The 13612-nt window shown below is 44.9% G+C and overlaps 1 protein-coding gene across 2 annotated transcripts; it reads right to left on the reverse strand.

The window, feature by feature from the left end:
* Positions 1 to 9507: 9507 nt before the first annotated feature.
* RPL15 (ribosomal protein L15) lies at positions 9508 to 13451 on the reverse strand. 2 transcript variants are annotated; one of them, NM_001077866.2, is given in 4 exon segments: positions 9508 to 11351; positions 12568 to 12704; positions 12828 to 13010; positions 13422 to 13450. In NM_001077866.2, coding segments are annotated over 3 exon segments (615 nt in total). In that variant the 5' UTR covers positions 13000 to 13010; positions 13422 to 13450; the 3' UTR covers positions 9508 to 11045.
* Between the last annotated feature and the right edge of the window lie 161 nt (positions 13452 to 13612).

The raw sequence follows: 13612 nt of genomic DNA on the forward strand, positions 1-13612 counted from the left end.
TTAGTTGCTCCTAGCCATGTGGGATTTTCCTGGACCAGGGATCAAACCCACGTCCTTTGCATTGGCAGGTGGATTCCTAACCACTGGGCCACCAGGGAAGTCCTTACCAAGAATTTTGAAACCATTCAAAAATCAGAGCACCGGAGGCAACACTTTTCTATGGTATCTAAGCAGCTTAAGATACCTGTATCGGCTTATAGTCACAGGAATTCTGTACAAAGGAATGCATACCTTCTTAGTGTTTCATAGTACATTCCGATCGAGCTGTATGCAGAAATCTATATTTTGCAATACATATTGTTTTATTATACTTTTATTTTTCCTCATATTACAGCTTGGGCACTACATTGATTTTTCTGAAATTATATTTATAGATTAGTTGTCATACATAAATTTCATGATAGTCAAGAGGGCACTATAAATTCCTATTATAAAAGAGGGTGTTGAGTCCTTTGGACACAAAAATAGGGTTGAAAACTGCTAGTGTAGGAGTCCTGTAGTCCTTTTGTCCTTTAAAAATTTTTCTTATATTTTCCTCTGAGAATTAAAGTTACTGGTGAGTTTCAAGCCCAGGAGTGCCGTAGTCTGTGAGTTTCAGCAAGGCCACTCTTGCTGCTTCTGTGGAGAGCAGATCTGGGGGACGCCCAGCGCATAGAGTCGCACACGACTGAAGCGACTTAGCAGCAGCAGCAGCAGCAGCAGCAGCAGCTAGTGTGGACGGACTGTCGGCCTCCTGCTCCCGTCATGCCTGGGCCTGGGGCTCTCCACCTTTCCCCTGTCGCCCAGCAAGCGTGTCAGAGCGCCGCTCAGCCTCTCTGCCCCTCAGCTGCCCCTTCCAGAAGCAGCTCTATGTGCTTCCCACTTTCTCAGCTCCCTCGGTCGTCCTGGGTCCGGGCTCTGTGATTCTCCACTGCTTCTGAGCTCATATATATGTGTCTGTGTGTAGCATATATATGCACATATATTTACTTTGTCTATGTGCTTATATTTATTTTACGTACTTGTGTGTGTGTGTGTGTGTGTGTGTGCGCGCATAAATATATCCTGGAGAAGGAAGTGACAACCCACTCCAGTATTCTTGCCTGGAGTTCCAGGGACAGAGGAGCCTGGTGGGTTACAGTCCATGGTGTCACAAAGAGTCAGACACGACTTAGTTACTGAACATGGATATATATAGAGAGAGAATATTATATACATGTAAAATGTACTGTACTTCTCTTAATTGTCCTCAGAGAGAGAGCTTGTCCAGATTACCTATTCCACCAATTACTGGCTGTCATCATGACAGGTGGCAATTTTATAATTATTTTTTAATTTACAAAAAAGAAACTAGAAGAAAAGAAACCAAAATAACATGGTTCTCTCTGAAGAATGGCATTCACAAAATTTTTAATTTTCTATACTTTGCATATTTTCTATAATTAAGAAAAACACTTGCTTGTTTCAGCATTATATTTAAGAAGTTTGAGAGTCCCACACATTGTAAGCATATTTAAAAATAGAAATAATTTTATAGATCATCTAGAACATGGTTTTTGAAGTTAATTTACATTTTAAATATTCCCTTAAATATTCATGTGAAAAATTTAAAGCAACTGAACTATTCCTTAGAATATTCTCCACACTTGATTGGCCAGTAAGTCAAACATATGTTTACCACTTACTCAAAATTAAAAGTGATTTACGGTAAGCTTGTTAAGAATGCTTTCATTCATTTTGAGATATGTGAGAGCTTCGTGAACATCCTTGGTTTAGAAATTACAATATTTAGTTGACTAGAAACTTACTGTGTAGATAAACAACAAGGTCCTCCTGGATAGCACAGAGAAGTATATATTCAATATCCTATAATAAACCATAATGGAAAATGACACAAAAAAGAATACATATACATGCATAACTAAATCACTTTGCTGTACACCAGAAACTAACACATTATAAATCAACTGCACTCCATTAAAAAAAAATAAAAATTCATCGTATGTAGGAGAGACTGCTGCTGCTGCTGCTGCTAAGTTGCTTCAGTCGTGTCCCACTCTGTGCGACCCCATAGATGGCAGCCCACCAGGCTCCCCCATTCCTGGGATTCTCAAGGCAAAAACACTGGAGTGGGTTGCCATTGCCTTCTCCAATTCATGAAAGTGAAAAGTGAAAGTGAAGTCGTTCAGTCGTGTCCGACCCTCAGCGACCCCATGGACTGCAGCCTTCCAGGCTCCTCAGTCCATGGGATTTTCCAGTCAAGAGTACTGGAATGGGGTGCCATTGCCTTCTCTGTAGGAGAGACTACATGTACCTAAATAATTTTACTCCCCCACTGGAGGCAGGAATGTAAACATATTTGTGGAAACACCACATTCAAATATTTACCTAAAACTGGTTACTTTTACAAACAGCTTCAAAACACCCAAAGCTAGTTAATTCATGCAGGACTGTTTGCTGATTTTATTATACTTGAAATGTTGGCCAAAGAACTTGTTGATCATGACAATGCTTTCTTTAAGAACAAAAACAAAAGCAGCTACCGAGGGGGCAATGGAATCCCTATGTTGCTGGGGGTGGAGTTGTGGGTGCTGCGCCAGAGGCATCTGGCTCTCGCTGATGCCCACCCCCCAGATTCTGGGCACCTGTGACCCTCAGCGAGGCTGCCTTGGACTTACAGGGGCCGCTTGGCCTCCTGGGTCTCCTTGCCCCGGGTAACCCCAGCCCGTGACCAGCTAGTGCAGGGAAAAGTGTGAAAGCCCAGTTTCCCTGCCATGTGTCAGGATGCACTCCGAGGCATCACTCCCTCTCCAGTGCTCCCATGGAATCGGGCAGAACCCCTGCTGTGAGACTGAGACCCCTGGGACTTGGCTTCTCTCTCTCTGTCCACTTCCCGGACAGTACACACATCTGTGATAAACCACACACGGGGGCTCCCAAGCTGGAATCCGCTTCTGTCTCCAAGTTCAGCTTCTTTAGGGAAAAATGTTAGGATAAAAATTTCTTCTGATTGTACTGAGGACACAACAGGATTTATTTTTATATCCAAGTCGATTATGACATACGCTAGAGTTAGAGACATTTTACATATCTAGAAACAATGCTAGGTCCCTGAGGAATTATTAAGGATTAGAGGGTTACTGAGAATTAACAACATTTGGATAAGAGCATTTTATATCAGTGATCCATAAATTGACAATCCAGGTCTTTGGTCTGCAGAAAAAGGGCTCTTGGGACCCACTGTTGGGGGCTTCCCTCGTAGCTCAGTCAGTAAAGAATCTGCCTGCAATTCAGGAGACAACCTGCAGGAGACCTGCAGAAAAAGGGCTCTTCCTGGTCCACTTGGAAGACTCAGTATTTGACGAAGTGGTAACCTGGGGAAAACCATAGTCAGGGGAAAGGGAATCGGCTCTTAAGAGAAGTTTCACACAGGTCGTCATGACATAATAGACCCCTTTGTTCGCCTACAGAAATGCTTCTCTCTACCAAGTCTCACTAGACACCCAGACTCTTGGAGTATTCCTTCTCCCCAGGTGGCACTGAGAAATGCTGACTGACCCTGGGTGGACTTTTACCTACTTGACAAATGACAGGGTTTATACTGAAAGACGCGAAGCCACTTCCCCAGGATGATTTGTCCAGGAAATGGGAGTGCAGGGGGTGAACTCAAGCGGTCTGACTCTGGCGTCCTTGTCTTTAATTAACCGCTGCCCCCAAAACTCACAGCGTCGTCTCATGTTTATCGTGAGCGGTGCACGCACAGGTGGAGCAAAGAAGCTTGCCGAAGGCATGGGTGATGTAGTTGCTCATTCGTGTCCGACTCTTTGCGACCCCATGGACTGTAGCCCGCCAGACTCCTCTGTCCATTGGATTCTCCAGGCCAGAATACTGGAGTGGGTTGCCATTTCCCTCTCCAGGGAATCTTCCCGACCCAGGGATCAAACCCGAGTCTCCTGCATTGCAGGCAGATTCTTTACCGATTGAGCTACCAGGGAAACCCTCAAGAGTGGGTCCCAAAAAGTATTCTTTGTCTTGTAAAACTAGTTGGGTGTATGCCTTTCCTTCCTCTAATTAATTAAACCCTCATAATTAAACCCTCTTGGAGAAGGAAATGGCAACCCACTCCAGTATTCTTGCCTGGAGAATCTTGTGGATTGAGCAGCCTAGTGGGCTACAGTCCATGGGGTCTCAAGAGTCGGACATGACTTAGTGACTAAACCAAACCAATTAAACCCTCTAGATTCAATAAAAGTCTTCTTTAAATAATTTCTCCTGGTCCCATCTACACTACAGAGTATTATCAGGGTGGGTGGGGGCGTGTCAAGGAGGTGGCCATGGTGACCACTAAAAGCCCTCAAAAGTCAAAGGAATCTCGGCTAGTCCAGCCTCCCGATCCTACTTAAAATCTGTTACAAGTCTGCCAGACCTCAAGATGAGAGTTTTATTTTATTAAAAAAGGCAGCGGCTTTCCTAACACCTCATGATATTCATGAAGACCAAAGGCACCATTTTGAAACAATGAGAATGCTGTTACTCAAAGCATTTCCAGAACTTCAGACGTATTTTACAAATCACAGAAAAATAATCAGTGAGGGACTTCCCTGGTGGGCCAGTGGTTAAGGCTCTGTGATTCCAATGCAGGGGGCGCTGGTTCCATCCCTGGTCAGGGAACTAAAGCCCACATGCTGCATGGTAGGGCAAAAAAATGAAAGAAAAAAACCACCAAAAACACCCAAATAGAAAAAAAAAAAACCAATGATATTGTTGCATAACTAAACATACAATTTCTCCTGTTCCATTAGGAAAGCGTAAAGCTTTTCTGTTGGCAGCTAACAGCGTTTATGGTGGTTTCTAGCTTTGGGTTTGGCCCTTCCTAGTCTTGCCCTAGGCTTTTTTGTTGATCTGACTCTGGAGGCCTCCAGTTCTCCACTGACGGACTATTTTTAAAAAAAAGAGAGAGAGAAGAAAAGAAAAGAATGGAGCATAGAGGGGCAAAATCTGTGAGCAGTCACTGTACCAACATATCTCATACAAAAACGAAATAAGAATGAACAAATCAGAGAACTGCTAAACTGGGAGGAAGGCAGAGAATTTACACATTTTTCGTTCTGGCCACACTGTTGCACTAGACGTGTTGGCAGCAATGGATTCTAACAGGTCCTCCCCACAGACTCTACCTACCTAGAAGCCAATGGGCTGCAGATAATCAGTTCAATTTTCCTTTCTGATGAGTGACATTTCCTCACTCAGCTAATAATCAACCTCTGGAACCTAAATAGTATGTTTGTTGTCTCTGCAGAAAGAAGTTTAGTGATTAGATAATTATATTACCCATCAATTACTGTTTCTAAACCAACTAGGACTGCCAAATAATGAAGCTGTCTCTAAATGACAATGAGAATTGCAAGCGCCTGAGTTCAGATGTTCCTAGCATACCAATTATATTAAATGATTAATCAATTTCTGTGGGCGGAGGCAGGGAATTGCCCTTTCCGAGGATTTGAGAGTGAGCTGTGAGCTGCGTGTTTTAGCTGCTTCATTAAATCTGAGTGCTTTGACGATGTGTTTTAAAGGTACAGGCTAACTGTGCCACCTCTGCAGCAGATTTTGTTTTTTAGGAAACTTGATCAGTGTTTCCTAGCAGGCTCTAAGTTTATTTTTCCTATATGGAAATGGTTGAAAACTACATATATACTGATTATTTTCACTGCAGCATGAATAGCAACAGCTAAAAATCTACGAACAGGCTAAACATCCAACCCACATTCCCAAGGCTGAACTGGAGGAGGATGGTGGAGAAAGGATTCCTGGGTAAAAACCCCCAAGGCTGAACTGGAGGAGGGTGGTGGAGAAAGGATTCCTGGGTAAAAACCACCACTGTGGGTGAGTCTCTGTCGGGTGGTCAAGACGTAGCTAGGGGCATACAGATGTCGCATGTCACCTCACTGCTGGTATGTCAGGCTGTGTGATGCTTCCAGGACAAATCCAAATAATGCAAATTTTTCTCCAAATGATGGATATTTATAAAAGCTCAACTGTTCACAAATATTCGGTTCTCTCTCTTACCTGGTGAAATCTCACTTCCCTACATCGAACTCAGGTAGAGCCATGGAACTTGCTTCAGACGACTTCCTGAGAACAAGCTCTGAAGGCTCGGGTATGCTGTACCACGCTCCCTTTGCCCTTTGCCATGGAAGGCTGGTGATGTGCTACAGTGGCCATTCCAATAGCCTGGTTTCTGAGATGAGGACCATGACCAGCCCTCCATGAGCATGTAGTTTGTTCAAGAAAGAAACCTTTTTAATTTTAAGCCACTGAGATGTAGAGGTTGTTACTGTAGCCTAATCTAGTCTACCTGACTGATGCAATATACCTAACTAATTTCCCTTAGGGATTTCAGAATTTGGAGATGGAATGAGAGCTTAGAATTGAAAGGATAAAACAAACAGTTGAACTTTTGAGAACTTATTCTACATAAGTGAAGTAAAATGAAGGGAAAGTAGCTCAGTCATGTCCAACTCTTTGAGACACCATGGATTATACAGTGCATGGAACTCTCCAGGCCAGAATACTGGAGTGGGTCACCTTTCCCTTCTCTAGGGGATCTTCCCAACCCAGGGATCGAACCCAGGTCTCCCGCATTGCAGGCAGATTCTTTACCAGCTAAGCCACCAGGAATACTGGAGTGGGTAGCCTAACTCCTCTCCAGCGCACCTTGCTAACCCAGGAATTAAACCTGGATCTCCTGCATCACAGGCGGATTCTTTACCAACTGAGCTCTCAGGGAAGCTCATTACGTAAAGTCACCCTCAAGAAACTTAAGAGCAGAGAAATGATGCAACATAGCAACAGTAAGGTAGCAGCCACCCTACAATTCATTTAATATAGCATGGTACTTAAAGGTTATGGATTTTAATAGAAAAATGGCCAAAGGATTACAACAGGTCACCATAAGACAAAGTAAGACAAACATAAAAAGCAGGCTCGACTTCCTGAATTCGTCAGCGTCAAAAGAGGCTATGCTATCATAAGAAAGAGTGCAATTAACAGTAGCTTAACGCAACAAAGCTTTCTGGTTCATGCGGACTGATGGGGTTGAGCAGCTTTTTCTACCACTTTCTAGCTACGAGATCAGAATCACTGGCCTTCATTGACTCACCAGCTCTTGATTGCCTTGGAAGGAGATGTGTCATTTGTTTTCACATATTGGCAAGAATGTCACTAAGACCCCTACCTAAAGTAGGGCCACTAGGTGAAACATAGGTCAGGTGTATACCCAGGAAAAAGCTATGGCGTGTGGCTTTGCTTCTGCCACACTCAGAAGAGTAAAAATAAAAGTAGATGACAATTCTATCAGACTGGACGAGATGTCTCTGTCAGTACATCCTTTTTTTTTTTTTTTTGCTTGCTTGCTATTTATGATAAACAGTTTTTTTAACAGTTTTAAGTTCACAGTTAAATTTCTCATAAACCCTCTGCCCTTACATGCGTATAGCCTCCCCCATCATCAGTATCCTCTTCCAGCACGGCACATTTGTTACAGCTGATGAACCAGCACTGCAATATTATCACTAAATACCATAGTTCACAGTAGGGTTCGCTCTTGGAGCTGTACATTCTGGGGGCTTAGACAAACGTATAGTGATATTACAGAGCATCATACAGCGTGGCTTCCGGCCGTAAAATATCCTCGGTACTCTGCCTATTCCTTCCTTCCTCCCTCTGACCATTGGCAACTGCAGATACGCAGATGACACCACCCTTATGACATAAAGCAAAAAACCAAAGAGCCTCTTGATGAAAGTGAAAGAGGAGAGTGAAAAAGTTGGCTTAAAGCTCAACGTTCAGAAAACTAAGATCATGGCATCCGGTCCCATCACTTCATGGGAAATAGATGGGGGAACAATGGAAACAGTGACAGACTTTATTTTGGGGGGGCTCCAAAATCACTGCAGATGGTGACGGCAGCCATGAAATTAAAAGACACTTACTCCTTGGAAGAAAAGCCAAGACCAACCTAGACAGCATATTAAAAAGCACAAACATTACTTTGCCAACAAAGGTTCGTCTAGTCAAAGCTATGGTTTTTCCAGTGGTCACGTATGGATGTGAGAGTTGGACTGTGAAGAAGGCTGAACGCCGAAGAATTGATGCTTTTGAACTGTGGTGTTGGAGAGGACTCTTCTTGAAGAGTCCCTGGGACTGCAAAGAAATCAAACTAATCAATTAGTTCTGAATATTCATTGGAAGGAAATATTCAGGAACTATTTCAGGACATGAACTGAGTGACTGAACTGATCCTGTTTACTGTCTCTGTAATTTTGCCTTTTCCAGAATGTCATATAGATGGAATCATACAGTAATATACATACTGTACATTAACTCTGCCATTGTGCTTCTAGGAATTAATCCTACAGATAAACGAAGATATACGCAAAAAACTTTGTAAAAGAGACTGGAAAAAAAAGATATTCAGGGGCCACATTATGACAAAATACTGTGCACTCATAAAAAGAACAAGGAAGCCCTTGATGAACTGGTGTAGAATAAGCTCAGATATGTTGTTGTTCAGTCACTCGGTCATGTGCAACTCTTTACGACCCCATGGACTGTAGCACGCCAAGCTTCCCTATCCTTCACCATCTACCAGAGCTTGCTCAGACTCATGTCCATTGAGTGATACCTTCAGAGATATAGAACTACATGAAAAAAAAATCAACATGTGTAACATCCTACCATTTGGGTAAAAAAGGAAAAATACATATATATTGTATTTATGTATCTCCTGATGGGAAAAACATACTGATCACACTACCTCCAGAATGGGAACTGGAGAGGCAGAGAGACTTCTACTGTAGTCCTTAATTTTATTTTGAATTTTTAGCCATGTCAGTGTATTACATAACCAAACTTTAAATGTTTAAGAGGCTAGTAATTCAGACTGCCACTGGGCGACCTTGAGCGATTGCTTCATGTCTGCTTCCTTAATGACAAGTCTTCATCTTCTGGGGTTGTAAAAATCCAACTGCCCTACTGCTGAAGAAAATCCTAATAATCAATTGGGGTGTATCTGAACCAACACAACTCATGGGCTTATCAGGGAAAGCTTCTGAGGTGACATGTATTACCTGCTGAGTGTTCCTGTATACAGGCATTAGAAAGGGCCTGAAGTGCCTGAGAAACTGCCAGGAGAGTGGGATGAGCTATTACAGAATGAGGCCAGCTGTGAGACTACAGAGTGGGGCAAGGAAGACTGTGGAAGCTATTCACACTGTGATCTGAATATAGGGAACCCCGACCTTTGACCTCCCCTCCCCAAGTGGCAACCCGAATAGTTGGGAAAAAAACTTTCAAACAAGTTTTTCTAATTCATGCAAGGACCAAAGAGATGTGAGAAAAACTAAATACTATACATTTCCCCTGAAACCGTTGACTGTTTCTGCCATCATTTTGAGGTCTTCTTGCAGGCTGGGTTGCGTTAAAGCCTACTAGTATTAAATGACAAAAGATAACAGAAGGTCCATTTGTTTTGGTTTAATAGACATTTATTCTGTTATTATGTAGTTGAACAACCTCTACACACAAAATAGTATGGTTTAAGATTTTTTTGAGTTGGAAGGAATTCGGGTCTTAAAAGGTTTTGCAAGCCTGTTTTCTGGAAATCACTTAAGCGGGCCTTTTTAAAGACCCTTGAAGAAAAAAAATTGGTTCAAGAAAGCCAGTTTCAAAATCAAACTATTTATGCAGATAGCAAGCCAAGAATTGGGGTAATTCCTCTTCTGTATTCCCTACACTCACATCCACCCTGGGAAACAGAAGCCTGGTCTACGGGAAGACATGACGGAACCAGCAGAATGAGGCAGTAAGGGCAACCACAGCTGGCGGCCCAGCAAGTCTGGACTGTGAGGCTGGTTTGCGCAGGGATGGGAACTGTAGACAACATGAAGTTGGAGGCCAACTGAACTTGCATTGGCACCAACGATGAGTTTTCTCAATAGCCTTTTAAGAATGGAGTGACTTGACCCTAGAGAACAGATTACACTTAGCAATGATACTTTTAAATATAACCACCCTGATTTCCCCCATCCCCTAATGTGGCTTAGAGAGTTCATGATGGTCACAACTAATACTACAGAGAAAACACTGAACTTTTGGATCCAAGTTTTTCCTATTGTCCTACACTTGAAAGGGATCTGATGAACACCAAGCTCCCAATCCTATCACTACCTTACAAACCTTAGGGCTAATTAACTCCCCCCTCACTTATCTAATGTTCTATTTCCATCAGTTTTAATCAACACCAGTGTAAATACGACCATTTGCACGAAGTTCAGTATTCTACAGATCCCAAAACCTGAACCAGGAGCTTTATATGAACTTCAGTGGTACCATGGAGGCCAAGGCCATTTAATTTAGGTAAACCAGGATTGATTCGTCAGAACCCTCTTGCAACAGGTCTATTCAATTCTCTTAAAAATGGTGGCATTACTTTCCTTTTTGCCTTTCAGAAGCAGCAGTTACACAAATGTAATATTAGATTAAGCCTAAATGTGGGCCCTACTCACAAATATCATTATTTTTCTGCATATGATCATGAGAAAGGATCAGGACACCCTTCACATTTCCAATGAAAATCCAACTGAAAATGTTGTCCCTGCCAAACTCCGTAAAACTGCAGAGTGTTGCATCACCCCAATAAGCTGCAGGTCTCACCACATGCATCAACAAACCTACAGGGTTAAGCGTCTGCACTCCTCTTTTACAGAATTTTACACCTATTGTACCAAACAGCACTTTAAACACAGACACATCAACTCCCTAATAAAGCAAACACAAAGGCATTTCCCTTATTAAAGACAAGATACACCATCACTTCATATACACTTATATGTGTAAGTAACTTCAATAAGTCTTCAAACATTATTGCACTTTAACTTTCATAATTTGACAATGCATTCAATGAAGCAATCTGCAGACTAGCTTTAACAGACAAATTAAAAACACTTTTAAGCAGACAGGAACGTCCTAAATTGTTTATTAGGTAAGGACTTTACAAACATCACGTGTTAGCGGTAGCGGTGGAGCTGGAGAGTATTGCGCCTTCTCCACGCTGCGCGGCGAGAGCCACCAATAGTGTGGTGGAACTTGTGACCCTTGCCCAGGCCGCGGCTCTTTCTGCCTGCAGACGTCAGCCCCCGCATCTCCCTGTGCTTATGCACTGGTTTGGTGATCCATTGGGTGTCAGGGTTTCTTCTGATAGCTTTATGGAATGGATCAATGAGGATAACCTCAAAGAATTTGTACGTAGAATCTTCACCAACCCAGTAGGAATTCAGGACCCTCAGGGCCCCACAGTGGCGGCCAGCACGCTCCTAGGACAGGAAACAAAGGCCCAAGGTCAGCCTTCCACACATCCCAGGAACAAATCAGTCAGCAAATTCACTAGACAAGTGACGAAGGCTTCTGACTTAAACTACTCAAATACTCAGCATCTCCCCATAGGCTGGGACCCCAAGTAGAAGGAAGACTTACTAGAAAATAACACAACATGCTTATTTGAAACCTTTCTTATTACCTTCTTGCCAATTAAGGTGTGAAATATTAATATCTAGCTAACCAAACTTAGTATTCTGGAACCCTGCACTTTTCTAGTACAAGAAGGGTTAGCAAACTTAAGAGAATTCTGAAGGCTACAAAGGTCTCTTGCATGGTCTTCTATGCCTTTTTAAAACAAAATACTTTTAGCTTATGGCAGGCAACAGGCCCATGTTGGCCAACCTCTTCAACAGAGCATAGCTTAATTTACTGGCCAAGAAAGACAATTCATAACCAGTAACACCTGGGGAGACTTCCTCTTTAAGATGTTTAATTGCCCTTTAAAAGTTTAGGCTCCACAGGTTCACATTAATTTATATGACCTATGAGAGATTCCCAAATGAAAACTAAATTCTGGTAGCAACTCAACTAGATTGCATGTTTGTGCTTAGTCCTTGTCTTTGCAACTTTTTTGTGGCCCCATGAACTGCAGCCCACCAGGTTCCTCTGTCCATGGGATTTTTCACACAAGAATACTGGAGAGGGTTGCCATTTCATCCTCCAGGGGATCTTCCCCACCCAAGGATCAAACCTGTATCTCCTGCACTGCAGGCAGATTTGTTTACCACTTAAGCTGGGAGGAGGGTCAGGGGAGATGGGCGAGAAACCCTTTTCTGTATCATGTCAGAACCTAATTCCACCTATTCATTTATGTGTTAGAAAATGGGAATTCTATCATTACAAACCAAACTGGATGACACCTAACACAGTGTTATGTATTTCTCTTCCCCTTACAAAAGGCTTTATCTCCCCACGTGTCCAATTTTAATGTTGATGGAGAGTTGTCTTTACAAAAATACTGCATCTATAAAGATCTTGCACTTTTTTCCCTAAGTAGGTGTTGGAGAAGATTTACTGAGGTTATCAAGAATAAAACTCACCAAGCCACATTCCAAACACAACAGGGCTCACCTAGGTACAAATGAACCACCGAACAGCGGCCCACATCCTTCTCCATCACCTCCAGGAGGTGACCAGCACTCAGTCTCTTACCTCCGCAACCGACTGCAGGCTTCGAGCAAACTTGAGCTGGTTGACACCATGGTGGACAGGCTTGCCGTAGGTGGCACCCTTAGGAACTGGGCGTTTGCGGCCCCCGCGGCGCACACGGATCCGGTATATGACATAGCCTATGTGAGTGGAGGGCACGGAGGCCGTGAGGGTGGCGGCCTCGGGGCGGGTTTCCACGCCGCCCGCTCAGGCGCGTCCCCGGCCGCCGGACGGTCAGCGCCCCCCGCCCCGGGGCCCCTCACCTTGTTTGGCCTTGTAGCCCAGCCTGCGCGCCTTGTCGGGCCGGGTGGGGCGCGGGGCGCGGTGCAGCGCCGAGAGCTGGCGGTACTGCCAGCAGCGCACCCGCAGCAGGAAGCGCATCACGTCCGACTGCTTCTTCCTCCACAGCTCCTGGATGTACTTGTAGGCGCCCATGTCGGCTCACCCTGGGGACACGCGGGTGTCAGCACGCGCGGTGCGGGCAGCCGCCCGCCTCAGCGCCCGCCGACACAAGGCAGGCGCGGTGACGGCGCGGCGCGGGTCAAGACGCCTGCTCCTCCCGGCCCGCCGGCCTCGCCTTCGGGCGCCCGAGGCCCGGCTTCCCGGACCTCAGCCCCCGCGCGTCCCTCTCCTCCGCGCCCCGGGCCCAGCTCGGGTCCGCGCCGCCATCACTGCATCCCCCCCAGCCCGCTCCGGGGGGCCGCCTTTCCGCGCCCGCGCTGCCCCGCGTCGCAATCGAACCCGCGCCGCGCAGGGGGCAGGAGAAACTCCCAGGACGCAGGGCCCCCAAGCCTGGATGGCCGACGTGAAGGGAGATCGGCGGCGGATGAAGCGGCGAATATCCTGACGCTGCCTACCTGATGGCTGCCGCCTGACGGAAAGGACTGAACCTTTCTCCCACAATCCCTTTGGCGCTCCGCCCCCCCACCCCCCACGACAGCGAGCCTCCTTCCGTTGGAAAGCGGCTGTGGCGCAGGGCCTCACGGGATATGTAGTTCCGGCAGCGAGCCCGGGTGGGCGGAGTTCGGCCAGGATTGGGCGCGACCTG

The sequence above is a fragment of the Bos taurus genome, chromosome 27 (genome assembly GCF_002263795.3).
Source record: "Bos taurus isolate L1 Dominette 01449 registration number 42190680 breed Hereford chromosome 27, ARS-UCD2.0, whole genome shotgun sequence".
NCBI lineage: Eukaryota > Metazoa > Chordata > Mammalia > Artiodactyla > Bovidae > Bos > Bos taurus.